This window comes from Culex quinquefasciatus, chromosome 3 (genome assembly GCF_015732765.1).
Source record: "Culex quinquefasciatus strain JHB chromosome 3, VPISU_Cqui_1.0_pri_paternal, whole genome shotgun sequence".
Lineage (NCBI taxonomy): Eukaryota > Metazoa > Arthropoda > Insecta > Diptera > Culicidae > Culex > Culex quinquefasciatus.
In genome coordinates, this window is record NC_051863.1 from 71638571 (window position 1) to 71654775 (window position 16205).

Consider the following 16205-nt stretch of genomic DNA (forward strand, 5'->3'; position numbering starts at 1 on the left):
GATGAACTTTCTATGGGAGGCGTATCGAGGGCGACCCGCTGGCGAACCAACCTACAGGGGCGGTTCTGGGCAACGGGCATACCCACTTGACCGGGTTCGGGGAAGTAGCGATCAATGAAATATCATGCGCAATTAAACGTTCAAAAAATTCCGAGTTTTTTCGAGCATTTTATTCCAGCTTCACTTAAATTTTGAATATTTTCCGTTTGCGGTGTTAAAGAATTCGAACTCCGGATTTTGAGATTTAGTTACTCTAACTGCCTTTCAAAAAGAACTGACTCCAGCGAATCCAACAGAGTATATATTAGGGTGTTTCATCCAAACAAAAAAGTTCTCAGAATCAGGCAAACCGATGTTCCCCTAGTAGAGGATACCCATAGGGACTCTCATACCAAATATCAGCCCATTTGATTGAGAATTGGCCTGTCCCCAGCGGTTCAAAGTTTGCATGTAAATTACTATTGGATTTTTGTGCTTTTCGTTCAATCGTTCCTACAGGTCTGGGGACAACATGGATTCACTCGGAATAAAGACAGGTGTGTAGGGGATGGTCCAATGAACACATTCCAGAAGGAATTAGGGTTGTCCATTTTGTCCCCAAGGTGCGCATTGGATCGACGTCCGGTGTCTCCAGAATCAACGATTCACCCTTCAAATGTACACATTGTCCTTAGTATGCTATGACGGCTAGCTGAAAATTGCGACGCCTCATGTCAGACGGTGTACGGTGTACCAAAATGTACAGAACCGGATGGGGCCGGATCACTCTGGAGAGTTCCGGAGGAAATCAAACACCGCGGGCTACTTAAAACGCAAACTTTTATTTGCTCTCCTCGTACACGGAACGATCTTCTTCAACGGACACTTTATTGGGATCTTTACAGATCCCCAAAAATCGATTTTAATCCTGAGATATTCAATCAAAACCGAAAATTTTTGTCGAGTGCTAACTTGACAAAACCGGAAAATTGATGTAAGTGCGACAATTGGCCGAAGGGATTCCAGGTCAGAATACGTTTGACATAAGATCTCGACTACCGTAAACATTTGTAATGGGCTATCCACAAATCACGTGGACACTTTTTTGGAAAGTTCAGGACAAAGCACAAAATGGTCAACCAAACAAACCAATCAGTCCAGAATCTTTACTACGTGGATACCGTTTTGGAAAATTTTCCTTTGCTGATAATTGCCCATGGGACCATCCATAAACCACGTGGACACTTTAGGGGGTATGGCGATTGTCCACGCTATGGACATGGATGATCCCCATACAAAAAAATCTCTTTAATGGAACGTGGATGATCTCAATACCCCGCTCTCTTTAAGAGACCGCGTGGTTTATGAATGGCCTTGTACGGTTATTTGTTTTTTTTTTCATATTTGAAAACACACGTAGGAGAATTTAATATTATAGTCATACTTTTTTAAAAATATTCCTAAAAAACAATTTTGTTTATATCTAGCTTGATATATTCGGGAAAATTGAATTTGCGGGTAATCATTCGAGCATATGTAAATTCAGGAAAACGACAGTTCGGTAAAATGGCCGTTTAGGTAAATGACATTCGGGGATATGGAATTTTCGGGAAAATGATTTTTGGGGATGTGGAATTTTCGGGAAAATGATTTTTGGGGATGTGGAATTTTCGGGAAAATGATTTACGGGGACGTGGAATTTTCGGGAAAATTATTGGGAGCGGCCGTGGCTGACTGGTTACGGTGTTCGCTTTCTAAGCGAATGGTCCTGGGTTTGATTCCCAGCTGCTCCCAACGAGGAAGTATACGAAATATAAATCTTGAAACTCTGAACATGAACGAAAAATCAAAGTCGCTCGAGTCCAAGGGGTTGGAAAATCTTAGAGCTATAATTGGGTAATAAAGCCCTATGTAAATTTTTATGTACAACGGTAAAAAACACGATTAAAAACCATTTCTGATCACTTTTTTTCATTTGAATGCGAATTTTTTTTTTGACAAGACAACATTTTTTCGATGGATCAACTATGGTCCCCTTGGAACGAGCTGTCAAGTAGGAGCTTTTCTGTCAAGAAGGACCGCGAGGTTAATTTTTCAAAATTGATTTAAAAATCCATTTTAAACATTATGTGGTCGTACAAAGGGTCATTGTACTCACAAAAATAAGCTTTATCGCTGTAAACAATAATATCAGAAGTCCAAGCTTCATTTTAGGACCCAATTATTATGTTACCCAGTATATCAAAATATATGTTAGTATACTTATTATTTCCTTTACATATTTCCAGTATACTTACCAATATACTGAGAGTATCTTAATATACTAACCGTTTATTGCTTTTCGGTTAGTATACTAACAAGTATACTGGAATATTGTTAGTATACTCAGTATTCCTAAGTAATATTAGAGTTCCCAGCCCCTTGCTCGAGTCGGGGTTCGATCCCCCGTCCTTTGGATTGGTAAGCAAAAATGCTAACCACTAGGCCATCGCGACTTAGTGAGCTATGACTGGAATTAGGAATACTGTTATTATCAACTATATACGCGCTGGGTCCTTGTCCATTTGACAAGGGTTCGGAAGTTCTTAATAACGTTTGAATCCGATTGGTCCAAACGTTCTTCAGGGCGGGGCTTGTCGATAAAGCTGAAGTACCTCGGCTAGCCAGCGTAGAAATGGGTCACCGAAGCTCGGCAGAGCTAACACCTTCCTAATGCCTATGCGAGTTATTTGCATTATAGAATGTAGATCTAAAAATACATGGAAACAACTCAATTTGTAAGAAGCGACCGCGTGGTCCCGTTTGGTTGGTTGCATACACACACACAGTGGAACTTTCGGGGAAATGATTTTCGGGGATGTGGAATTATCGGAAATATTTTGCGTCAACTGTGGTGGTCAATAGTTAATTGTTCCACTAATTATTAGGTCTATTCCCGTACCCGCAGAATTACAAACTATCTGCAGCTTCGGCAGAATTCTGCAGTACGGGAATAGACCTTTTGTCTGCAAGGAGATTCAATGGAGGCGCTTGGTTTCTATTGATTCCAAGGAAGCGCATGGTGTCGCGTCTCCATAGATTTTTTTTTTTGTTTTTCGATGGAGACGCATGATTCGAAAGATTTTCAACGTGGATTAAGTTTGGTTTAGATATATTCTCTGATAAATTGACATATCCATGATAAACTGTGCAGATGTATAATATAAAGATCTGTGAGAATGAAGAGAAAAGTCGAACATGTACGTGGAACTCATTTATTTTATCCTAAGCGCACTCAACCAAAATTAAAAGCGATCCACCAGCTGAATAATGTGCGCCTGTTCCTGCTCCCGCCAGTCCGAATCGCCCGCGTCGCCCAGATTGCCCGCATACTCGCGCATCACGTGCCGGATCGTCTTCATCGAGGCGTTGCGCAGGCTCAGAATCTGCAGGATGCGCTGCTTCACCACATCGGTCGAGCTGATCTCCAGAATGATGTAGTCGATCAGCTGAAGCGTGAAAAGCCCACCCGAGAGGCGCTTGATGTAGATGGCGTCCTCGTCCTCCTCTTCCTCGCCGGCGTTCTGTAATAAGGATATTGATTTTTAGAGAAATGAATCACATTTTTATGGAAATGCTCGACTTACAATTTGTTGATCAACTTCACGGTCCACTTCCTCCACCTTTTCCAGATATTTAAAGTGCAGTTCCATCAGTCGTTCGACCTTTTCAAAGTCGTTCTCGGTGAACTTGGCGAGAAGGCGCTGGCGCTGTGGTCCCTTGCAGTTCCGCAGCATGCTGGCCACGACCGAAACGACGTGCTCCTCGTGCTCGTCGGTGCTGAGCAAGCGCTTTTTGTTCCGTTTGGGCGTCTTCATGAACAGCGGAAAGATGGTTCGCAGCCCGAGAATGTCTACAAACTTGTTGCAATTGTCACGCCCGTCCGGTCCGGACACGGCGTGGTCCAGCACCTTGAGCGAGCCATTTCGGGAAAGTTTCTTCTCGCGCAGCATCAGATTCATCAGCTGAAGTCCTTCACCCTTGAGAAACTTTTCGCGGTTTTCCGCGGCCATCAGCGCCGAACAGAGGCTGTTGAAGAGGTTTTCCATAAATTCCTGCTCTTCGGTGGAGGTCGGATCGTGTCGCTTGTAAGCAGCCAGCTGTTGCAACAGCACGTCAATGCCATCTATATTCCCAAGCAGAATCCGATTCTCGTTGGTGTCTTGCAGCAGAATGGACATTATTTCACTGCAGTACAACTTGTTAGCGTCGAATGGCATCTTCATGCGAAGCCTTTTCAAGATCCACTGCATCAAACCTTGTTCGGCTATTTCTTTGGCAATTTCCGACTTGATCTCCATCAAATTCTCAAAAATGGCCATCGTGTTGTGCACGCCATCGGCTTCCTCCTTTACGCCTTCGTCAAGCTTCTCCAGATTCTGAACAAGCAATCCCGCGGCTTGTTGATTCCGCAACGCTTCAATCAACGTTTCCGCCCCTTCCAAACTTTCGTGCAAAATGTCCACGTCGGTCAGCTCCTGCAACAGGTGCACAACGGCCACGCTAATGTCCGTATTCTGATGGGACAACAGCTCCAGCAAACTGGACACCCCGTTCAGCTCCACCAGCAGCGGATACAAATCCGGAACGGTCGCGACCGCGTGCAACTCCTGAATAATGTCGTTCAACTCAATTTCGCTCTCCATAAACTTCTCCGGATTGTCCGGGAACTTGATGCGCATTTCCTGGTTCTTCAGCACCCGCTTCTCAAACAACAGCAGAATCTTCTTCAAACCAGCCTCATCCATCACTTCGCCACCCTCAACCTCCTCCGTTTCGACAAACTTGAGAATGTCCAACCGCTCCTGCTCGCTGATTTGGGGCTCCTTCTGCGGAACGACCACTTTGGTGCGAACGTTCGCCTGTTGTTCGGTTTTGCGAGACTTGGGAGCGGGTCCGGCTGAAACCACGGACGACGTGTCGTCCCCGGAATCCTCATCGTTGTCAAAGTCGGACGGCCGCTTCGGCGTTTGTTCCGGCTGGAGGAAAAGCATTGATTGAAGCAAAATACACACAAAACAAAATGATTTCCAACTTACCTTGAACGATAGCAACTCGCCTACGTCCATTTTGGGCAGAATTTGTTTGAATTTCCCTCAAAATTTCGTGAAAACTAATGAAACTTTGCAAATTCGAGATCGAATCGATTCAAACTTCGTAAACAAACGATGATGATGACAGCTGAGCAGTGCTGTCAGAATGGACGTCCTATTGTCTGCTTCGTTTTAGCTGTAGATCTGTATGGTACAAAGAGTACAGACATTTTAGGAAAAATGTCAAACGGATGTAGGGTAAAGTACCCAGGAGTCACATTCGTCTTATTGTTTCTTATATTTCTCAGTTATGATTCTATGGCGGATCCTGGAATATGATGATACCAGTAAATCTTTTTTTTAAAATTATGGCGGATTCTGGAATATGATGATACCAGTAAAACATTTTATTTTTATTAATTGTTCCACCATTCTAGCAGTATTCTGGCAGTTCCAGCTCTGCTAGAATATATCGTGACTGATTTCGTGACGAGACAAATGGAAAGATGTGCTTTCTTTTATTGCAAATAACATTCTTATTCTTCAAAAACTGCATGAAACGCAACAGAGAAAGTTGCACAGCAATTTCCTATGAAAGCAGCATGATTAAAAAAATGTCCAATCAGACCCGAAATTGGTATGGGGGTTCCTTGGGAGAAATAGTAAGACTCGTATTTTTTTTTTGTTTGACCATTAAGGCGACCTACAGTCACCCCACCTGTTCGGAGCGGGTTATAGACCGGCCAATGTTCAAAAAATCATAGAAAATCGATAGTTGCACATAATGATTTGCTTTTACCTTTATAAGAAAGTTTTTCTTGTGATCTTTCGATTGATGTATCGACCGATTGTAATTTTTTACGTTTTATATCATTATTTAAAAGAAAAACATTGACTCATGAAATCCCCAAACTCGGAACACTTTTTTTAAGGATGCTAACTACCTTTGATTCTCTCCAGGAGAATCTACATATTTTTTACAAAATTATGACTTCACACACTGTAAAAAAAATGAAATTCAAGCTTAGTGATGTTTTATACATGGTCTGAAAACTTTTTTTTTGTAATAATATCAGTTAAATTCAGGTGTTCCACAATTGTGGGAAGCACAACAACATCCCAGAATTATGAAACAAGCAATTTGGAGGCAGTGTTTTGCTGCTCTGGCTAAAATAGTCTTGAAATGAGATTTTTTGTTCAAAAAGTACTCCGTTTACTAGTGAAATAGCAAAAGAATGTCCAAATGAAGGTGATAAAAATAGTAGGGTCGAAAGAAAAGCTGCATTTGGCATGCTATTGACAAATCTGTTTCAATGTGCTATACAATTTAAGTAGATTACATGTCATTGAAAATTAAATATAAATCTGGAGCAACATTTGAAAAGGGCGGTACGACATTGTTCCTACGGCCTTTCGTCCCATTTTAACGCGTGTAATGAAAGGCCGTAACAGCAATGTCGTACCGCCCCTTTCAAATGTTGCTCCAGAAATTATCACAAAAGTGTTCTGAATTTGCGGGATGACTGTACACCGTGTTAGAGTGGTCTAAAAAATTGCCATTTTTGCGATTTTCGCAAAAATCATATTTTTTAAAAAAATTATCAGTGCGCGCCATTTTAAATGAATTTAAATCGCTCGGACGCAAATGAAAAGTGATTAGATAGGCTTTTAAGCTTACGAGGCAGTATTTGTAGATTTTGTTCGGTTTGTTCTAAAGGTCGTATCGAGGTGCTCCGATTTGGATGAAAGTTTCAGCGTTTATTTGTCTATACATGAGATAAACTCATGCCAAATATGAGCCCTCTACGACAAAGGAAAGTGGGGTAAAATGGGCATTGAAGGTTGAGGTCCAAAAAACGTGGAAAATCATAAAATCGCTCGCATTCGCGTAAAACTTGATCAATTCCAACTCTCTTAGATGAGCAATTCTCTGAGATTTCGGTCATTCGATTTTTTTTGTATTTTTTAATCCAGCTGAAACTTTTTTGGTGCCTTCGGTATGCCCAAAGAAGCCATTTTGCATCATTAGTTTGTCCATATAATTTTCCATACAAATTTGGCAGCTGTCCATACAAACATGATATATGAAAATTCAAAAATCTGTATCTTTTGAAGGAATTTTTTGATCGATTTGGTGTCTTCGGGAAAGTTGTAGGTATGGTTAAGAACTACACTGAAAAAAAATGATACACGGTAAAAAAATTTGGTGATTTTTAATTTAACTTTTTGTCATTAAAACTTGATTTGCAAAAAAAACGCTATTTTTATTTTTTTTTCATTTTTTGATATGTTTTAGAGGACATAAAATGCCAACTTTTCAGAAATTTCCAGAATGGGCAAAAAATCTTTGACCAAGTTATGATTTTTTGAATCAACACAGATTTTTTCGAAAAATCGAATATTGGTCGCAAAAATTTTTCAACTTCATTTTTCGATGTAAAATAAATTTGCAATCAAAAGAAGTACTCCAGTGAAATTTTCATAAAGTGCACCGTTTTCAAGTTAAAACCATTTTAAGGTGATTTTTTTTGAAAATAGTCGCAGTTTCTTTTATTTTTTAAAATTAGCGCACATGTTTGCCCACTTTTGAAAACGATATTTAGCTGAGAAAATTCTCTAAATTTTGCTTTATTGAACTTTGTTGATACGATTTTTAGTTGCTGAGATATTGCCATGCAAAGGTTTAAAAAGCAGGAAAATTTATGTTTTCTAAGTCTCACCCACCATTTTCTAACGTTGATATCTCAGCAGCTAATTGCCCGATTTTCAATGTTAAAATATGAAACATTCGTGAAATTTTCCGATCTTTTCGATTTTCCGATTTATGAGAAAAAGTCTACCCAATCCTAGATGTTTATGGCACATTCTGAAGGGCTTCAAAAGAACTTTCGAATGCAACTAAGAGAGTTGGAATTGATGCGAATGCAAATTGATCACGCAAATGCGAGCAATTTTAAGATTATTAATGATTTTTGAACCTCAAACTTCATCGCCCGTTTTACCCCACTTCCCTTTGTCATAGATTGCTCATATTGCTGGAGCAACATTCAAAAGGGGCGGTACGACATCGCTCTCACGGCCTTTCGTCCCATTTAAACGCGTGTAATGAAAGGCCGTAACAGCAATGTCGTACCGCCCCTTTCAATGCACAGTGGTCCAGATCGCAAAATTAAGTGGAAAATGGATTTTCCGAAAAATGGTGACGTTTTGGAGCTTTGGTGTCTTCAGAAGATATGTTGCAAATGGAAAGGGGCAACTTTTGGTTTGGTTGAAAATTAGGGTGGTTCACGATTAGGGTGATTTTGAAAATCTAACTTTTCAGGAATATTTTGGGAATTTTATGTCTTCTAAAAAGTTGTTGGGCTGGCCAATTCAAGCAACTTTGTCGAAGACACCAAAATTTTATCTCGTAATCTACGCCTTCTATGACCAAATTTATAGAAAGCATCTGAGCAAACCTTCAAAAATCAGTTTTTTTGAACGTGGCAATTCAGGGTTAACTTTTAGAGAAAAGTGATATTCGGAGCACTTTTAGAGCTCTACAAAACAAACATTTTCATTTTTTGACATGTCAATTTGGACTTAAGGGTCAAAAGTTACAGCCATTTTAAGGTAAAAAAGATGCAAATTTAAAACTTAAATATCTCAAAATGGCGCAAGCCAAATTTTAAGCACTAGGTTGCATTTGAAAGAGGAGATCCAGCACTACAAACGCTGAAAAAATCTCAGGGGTGTTTTTCTTTAAACTTGAGATATCTTCATTTGAAAAAGTCTAATTTTCAAGGGAAAACCATATGGGACCACCCTAACGAAATTCGAAAATTGTTCGAATTCCATGTAAAATTATCATTTAAACCCAAAATATGACCAAAAATCGATTTGTTGACATTTTGGCTCAATTCTGAGGGCAGATTCAGATTCAGCGGGCAAAATTACATGGAAAAACATATATTTGGACAATTTTAGAATTTCGTTAGGGTGGTCCCATATGGTTTTCCCTTGATAATTAGACTTTTTCAAATGAAGATATCTCAAGTTTAAAGAAAAACATCCCTGAGATTTTTTCAGCGTTTGTAGTGCTAGATCTCCTCTTTCAAATGCAACCTAGTGCTTAAAATTTGGCTTGCGCCATTTTGAGATATTTAAGTTTTAAATTTGCATCTTTTTTACCTTAAAATGGCTGTAACTTTTGACCCTTAAGTCCAAATTGACATGTCAAAAAATGAAAATGTTTGTTTTGTAGAGCTCTAAAAGTGCTCCGAATATCACTTTTCTCTAAAAGTTAACCCTGAATTGCCACGTTCAAAAAACTGATTTTTGAAGGTTTGCTCAGATGCTTTCTATAAATTAGGTCATAGAAGGCGTAGATTACGAGATAAAATTTTGGTGTCTTCGACAAAGTTGCTTGAATTGGCCAGCCCAACAACTTTTTAGAAGACATAAAAATTCCCAAAAATATTCCTGAAAAGTTAGATTTTCAAAATCACCCTAATCGTGAACCACCCTAATTTTAAACCAAACCAAAAGTTGCCCCTTTCCATTTGCAACATATCTTTTGAAGACACCAAAGCTCCAAAACGTCACCATTTTTCGGAAAATCCATTTTCCACTTAATTTTGCGATCTGGACCACTGTGCAATGGAGCACTTCTATTCGAGCAGTTTTTGCTTTTTTCTACAATATATTTCTTATGGAGTGAACTGTCAAAAACTGCTCGTCTGCGGGTGCTCCATTGTTGCTCTGGAAATGTTGCTCTAGATTTGGCATGAGTTTATCTCATGTATAGATAAACAAACGCTGAAAGTCTCATCCAATTCGGAGCACCTCGATACGCCCTCTAGGACAAACCGAGTAAAATCTACAAAAAATTGCCTCTTAAATTTATATCTTGATTTTTTTTTCTAAAAATTAAAACTCTGCGGAAAATTTTTTATCCTTTTTTTTAGCTCAAAAGTTGCAGTTTTTTGGCCATATCAATACTTGAAGATTTCAAGTATTTAAAAATATGATTTTTGAGAAAATAAACTTTTGTGAAAAAATAATCAATAATCGTCATTTTTTATTGTACCATTTTTTTTTTTTAATAGTCCTCATCAATACATACATTTTTGCCCAAGACACCAAACCAATCAGAAAATTCCTTCAAAAGTTACAGATTTTTGAATATTTACGTACCATTTTTGTAAGGACAGCTGTCTAAATTGAATGGAGCCTTGTATGGGTGAACCAATGACACAAAATGACTTCTTTGGCCATAAGGAAGGCCCCTAAAAAGTTTGGCAACCACTCTTATCACTGAAACACTGACTCCAGCTAAGTTCAAAATGTGAAAATCATGAGAATTGAAACTGCGCGGTGTGTATTTTTAAAATTGTGTATTTTTATTTCCTATACACAACATTTACATTTAACAAAGCATTATATGTTTTATATATTTTTTCATTTTAGTTTTGTTATTCAAGTGTCAATTGGTTTTAATTAATTCAAATACATTTTAATGCTATTAGTTTTTGCCATTTCTCTTAATTCATTTCTCGTACTTATACTTAAATGTTTAGTTAAATTTCTAGTATGTATAATCATCATAAATCTATAATAATAAATAATTAATATAGCAGAAGTTTCTTGCGGTGTTTGTTTTGTATAAGAAGAAATCGATAACAAAAATAAACTATTTGCTTTAATTTAATAAAAAGTTATTGATTTTCACTTTCATTTGGTTATTTTTTTTCTCATTTAGTAGCCCGTACATTTCTTGTGTTTTCGTCTTTTCATAATATAATGAAGTTTATTAAATGTCACTATAGTTTGGTTTGTTTTTCATTCTTTTGCGTGTAGAAGATAAAGATTAGTTTTATTTTTTTTTTTCATTGTAATTATTAAAATTCATCGACTCTACTTAATCAAAGCTGGAATAAGGTTTAATATACTTGTTTTTTTTTGTTGATTTCTTGGGTGTGTGTGTGTTTGTGTGGTGAGAGAGTGTTTCTCTGTGTGTGTGTGTGGAAAGTTATTGTTTTAACTATTATTAGGCCAAATATATGTTATGCGATTATAGTCGAAAAGGATGCTCTGCTTAGTTGACTGTGAGTGTCAAAAATGGGTGCATGGAACGAACGGAATGCTCAAGAGAACGGAAAACAAATATGTAAACAAACAAGTCGTATTGGACACTTCCGCTTATGGCTCGATGTTCGGCTCCCAAAGAGTGTGGCTGATTTATCTAAAAATTTCATCTTACGTCTAAGAACATATTTAAAAACAAGGCTTTTCAAACGTGGAACTTATAAGTTTGACATGTTTAAAAGTACTCTCAACTGCTCTTATTCCAGATTGATGTCATATTTTGAGCTTTTTAGGTAGCGCACTTCACTCTGCGCTTGACAGATGCCTACCTCCATCATCGTTTGCCTTGGTTGCGTTTCATGCAGCAATGCAAGCAATGCTGAAGGTAACAAGATCAGTCTAGCGCAGGGTTGGGACTGCGGGCAAAAAAAGCTTAACTGAAAAAATATCTGGTAAAGTAAATTGTAACATTACCTGCTAACGAGAGGAAAAAGTTGCTGCATTCAGCGTTGGCATGTAGAAGCATTCTCAACATTCTCCATATTTATGTGGCATGATTTGAAAGAGGTTTACAGCTCTATTATTTTTTACGTTCTGTAATAAAAATATGTTTTCCTAAAATGATTATACATTCTAAGATTAAATGATATGTATTATGAACATTTTTTCTTGCTTTCTCATCACCGTTTATCTCTATTCACTTATCGATTACTTAGCTAAGCTAGCTGTTTTATTTAGAGTTTTGTCCATGTCTTATATTAAACGGTGTTTTTATTGACTTATGCTCAACTTATGCTATAGTTTTTCTTCTTCTTTTTCATTATTCATTATTTAGCGATCGTTGATTCCGTTGTTTTTTTCAAGTGATTTTTCTTCCTCATTTGTTTGACAAATTGATTTGTGAGTGCTAGATTTTTTGTTAATTCTTTTTTTTTTTGTTGGATACTACAGCTACAAAAAACAAAGAGCAATACAATTTCCATGTTCCACGCTTCAGTTGTTTCGAAACTAGTTTCTTTTTTTGTAATTATTCTTAATTCGTTACCATGTGGATCTCTTAGGGACATCAAAGTTCATATTTCTAGTGCGGAATTCGGGATTTCTAAGTTTTTTCTTCTTTCTCTTAATGTCAGCCAATTTCCCAATCATCATGGAATAATTCTTATTTGTGAAGTTTTTTTTATACCTTCTTTTTTATAGTTTGTACTTTGCGCCACCTTCCAATTAAGTTCTACGAAAATGGCTCTTTTTGTTTTGTTTTTTTTTTTTTTTCTGAAGCATCACATCAACGGGGCTACAAGCTAGTAAATGCGAAACGTAATGTAAAAGGCATGATTTTAGTACACTTACTTGGTGAACAAAACTAAACTTCCGATTGCTTTGAAGCGTTTTTGGTTTTCTTCTTGTTTATATCAGCATTGCACTTCCAATTAATACAGCTTTGTATATTGATTTTTGTTTATGTCTTGTTTTATACACACGATTAGCTCACAGATCTTTCACAGGTTTAGCTTATATTGTTCGAAAATTGGTCCGTGTTCACCGAAAGTTGCTCTGGAGCGGTACCAAAAGTGGGACTCAATTGAATTTGGGGGAGTTGAACCTTTAAAGCTCTAAATTGATTTGCTTGGCACCACTTAAAAGAATTACAATTTTTCAAAACACAAATAAAAAGTTTTTTCAAAGAAATAGTTTTTTACTTGGTAATACTCAAATTTTAAATTGTCAAAATACCATATAACATAAGTACAGCATACCACCTTCAAAGGTTTCACCAGAATTTGAACCGGAGCTCTCCGCGTTTAAGTCTACCTCTTTATCCCTGAACCACAGAGGCGCATAGGCATAAATAACGTATTCATTCTCTTTGACGTTGCACTCTCTCGCTATGCTGCTCTGGTAAAGCTGTATTGGTAGCGTGATCAAATACACTCAAAAAAATCCACACGTAGATGCTATCTGAAAAATCACGTAACCCCGATTTTCCCCTCGCAAGGCTCGTTTTACGTGACACACGTAAAAATAATGTGAAAGTGTACCGGCAAAAAAATGTTTTCACATTGAAGTTACGTGAAAAACCTTACAGTATTTTTCCACTAGGATAATTCATGTAGCTTTTATGTGTTTTGAAATGTAACTTCAACGCACCTTTTTTTCTCGAGTTCGCCAAATTTCTACGTGATTATTTTAGTATGAAAATTGACAGCGTACGGGTAAGACCTGCTGCCGGACTGTGTTCGTAAAACTTAAGTAAAAGATGGTAAGTTGTATTCAGTTTAAATTGTTTCTTTTTGCATAATTGATGTTTTTTTTTCTTCAGAAACCCGCTTTCTGGAAGAAGCATTCCTTTTCCCTGTGGCCTCTGGAATTCTGGCCGGTGCCAACATTTACGAATCCTGAAGGACCCCTAAACGCGATCCCGGGTTCTTCGGTCGAAATGGTTATCAAGACCGGAGCAACCATGATGACGCCACCGGAAATGTCACGGACGTGTCCATCGCCGAGTGTGTCCTGGAGTGCGAGTACTCGTTCCAGGTAATGGGGCTGGTGTCCAACTTTGAACCGATCGTCTACATCGGTACTTTGCGGTCAGCTTCATGCCGACCATGACAGGAACAGCAGTTAAACGTGGTTGGTGGACAAAGCGCAGGACTCGACTAATTGTAGATCTCGGGGCATTTTTTGTTGGGAAGAACATAAAGTGTTGTGCGTTGCATAGGTGAGATTGTCCATAAGAAAATTATTTGTTGATAAATAAAATAAGTTATAACAAACTACACTATATTTCTTTTTAATTATATCCGAAAATAATAATAATGAAATAGCCTCCTAAAACTGAAGAAAAATCATATAACGTTTACTACTACAAACATGTAAAAATCAACGATTGATTCACTTAGCTTTTACGTGTGAAACACGTAGAATCAACGTGAAATGATCTGGCCAAGCAAATTTCATTTCTACTAGCGTCACCTCGTAAAAGCTACGTGAAAACTCTAGTGGAAAAAAACCACATAGCTTTTCACGTAACTTCAACGTGAATATTTTTTTGAGTGTATGGATAAGTTCAAGAATTACTCTCTCGTGCAATATGTTGAGCAAAGACCGGAGAGAGGTTGAAAAAGAGAGATTTTGTTCAATGCTCTTTCTCTCTCCTTTAACTTTCAGCCAAAAAATCTTCAAAAGAGCAAACAAATATGTTTTGTGATAGCACTGAGTAAAGAGTTCTTAGACGAACGTGTGCCAAACACATTTTCGTAACATTCCAAGACAAAGTTTTCAAAATGATCCTACACGGAAAACGATCGGGAGAGCAAGCTTTCGGTGAGCTAAATTTTGATAAATATTTTATTTTTTGTTATTTTATGACTTTCCTCAAATGAATCATCACAATTGTTTTCGACACTATATTTTTTGTTTCTATGGGCAGAGTTGTAACACTCTTGGGGAACCTAAAGAACACTCTTACTTTTTTTTTCTTCGTTCAACTATTTCCATTCAGTTTTCTACGGGGGTTTTGGGTTTGTTTGTTTTGTTGTGAGAATGTGTGCAACTAGCAAAGAAATTTTACATCCAAACGTCGCAGCCTAAACACAGTCGCATTGGTTTTCATTTATAATATTACTTTGTAATTAGCGTTTTGTTTTCTCTTTTCTTTTCTGCTGTTGTTTCTCGCTCTCTCTCTCTCGCTTTCTTTCGCTTCTAAATGAGTGGATCCTACGATACTCTTTTCTTAGTCTTAATATTGTAGCGAAGATTGGCTCCAACCTTCAACGCTCTCGCCACTTTGCGAAGGAATTTGGTAAGTGGGCGCCACCCTAGGTTTGTCTCCATCGCGGTGCAGTTTTTTTTCTTCTTCTGCAATTTGTTGTTGTCTGTTTGTGTCTAGCGCTTGTCTCATTATTTCGTATTAAAATTGGCCACCATAAATTGTATAGAAATATTTAACTACACTTGGGTGATTTTATTCTTTGTTTTTTGTTCTGTTTGTTTTATTTTTACTTCTTTCTGTTTAGCAGCTTACAACGGAGTTACATTATATAATGATATGTTTTCAGTTTTTCTTACTTTCGATTACTTTGAAGGTGTTATTTTTCTTCATCTCTTAACTTGTTTTGTTATGTTTTTCTTTTCACTTTTAGGTTTTAGGTGTTCTAACATTAACTATTGTTTCCTATTATTTTGCAACGGTCATCTACAATTCCATTTTTATCGACGATCGGCTGTTTATATGTATTCTTATCGGTAATGGTTTAGTGTGTTCTTTTTAATAGAAAGTTTTTTTTTCAAATTTTTAGTAAAGTAAACAGTTGATTGTTAGAATTAGATGTTGGTTTTATTGTATCATAATATTTTCTTCTTCTTCTTCTTCCATTCCTCCTCTCTTTTCAAGATTATAAAGGGATTCACCTCCGCTAGTGCATAAATCGCTCTTTTTCAAAATAACGTTTTTTTCGATTTAATGTCTAGTTGTCTCTAGCAGCTGTTTTATTTGTTAGTTGTTTATATAAAATTTTTGTTATTTCAACTTAAGTAACCTTCAATGGTGTAGTTAAAGCGAAATATTCATCACAATTTATAACAGGAAATATTTTGTTTATTGTATGGTTAGTAAAATATTAATGATATCACCTCTGTTTACAGAATATTATTACAAAGAAAAAAACAATACAACATAATTGTACGATCGTTCGTTTGCAGAGCAAGATGCATTCACCTATTTAGAATTTAATTAGCAGTTGAACAAATTTAGAAGAAAAAGGTAATCTTATTGTTCCATTTCAGTTAATAGTAGTAATAGTATTAGTAGTAGAATTGATGCTGCTTGTTGATGTTTTCACCTGACCTAAAGAAGCTTTAACGGAAAAACGGGAACGGGAAAGAAAACACGGATTTAAATCTTGAACCGCGTTACTAAAAGTAGTGTGACTATTAGAAGTAGAGTGGATCGATAAGATGTTGAGCTGCTTTCGCAAGGTACGCTAGGCGCGGGAGTTACTTGGAGGTTAGCTGGAAAATGAACAGGGTTAAGAAAGCAATGGGTTAGTTTCAAGTGAAGCGATGGCACCCGACACCTTGTGCAGCGTA

The 16205-nt window shown here is 37.4% G+C and overlaps 2 protein-coding genes across 4 annotated transcripts in view; both read right to left on the bottom strand.

Moving 5' to 3' along the window:
- Positions 1 to 3219: 3219 nt before the first annotated feature.
- LOC6037552 (beta-catenin-like protein 1) lies at positions 3220 to 5218 on the bottom strand. The gene is made up of 3 exons (XM_001847397.2): positions 5058 to 5218; positions 3606 to 4997; positions 3220 to 3542 (listed from the first exon to the last, which is right to left on the bottom strand). The coding sequence occupies exons 1-3, from the start codon at positions 5085 to 5087 to the stop codon at positions 3264 to 3266; spliced, it is 1701 nt and encodes a 566-aa protein (XP_001847449.2). The 5' UTR covers positions 5088 to 5218; the 3' UTR covers positions 3220 to 3263.
- A 5275-nt stretch (positions 5219 to 10493) lies between these two features.
- LOC6037551 (acetylcholinesterase) overlaps positions 10494 to 16205 on the bottom strand; it is a 248691-nt gene continuing 242979 nt past the window's right edge. For 2 of the 3 annotated variants that reach the window (XM_038261578.1, XM_038261576.1), the window contains exon 8: positions 10784 to 16127. In XM_038261578.1, the coding sequence (XP_038117506.1) occupies positions 16012 to 16127 (116 nt within the window). In that variant the 3' untranslated portion in view covers positions 10784 to 16011. Of the gene's footprint in view, positions 16128 to 16205 lie in introns of all 3 variants that reach the window. The other variant, XM_038261577.1, reaches the window with a different exon arrangement.

Coding starts and splice junctions, on each gene's coding strand:
- LOC6037552 (XM_001847397.2), bottom strand. CDS start 5,087: ATGGACGTAGGCGAGTTGCTATCGTTCAAG. Junction 4,998..5,057: donor GCGAGTTGCTATCGTTCAAG/GTAAGTTGGAAA, acceptor CTTTTCCTCCAG/CCGGAACAAACGCCGAAGCG. Junction 3,543..3,605: donor GTGAAGTTGATCAACAAATT/GTAAGTCGAGCA, acceptor TCCTTATTACAG/AACGCCGGCGAGGAAGAGGA.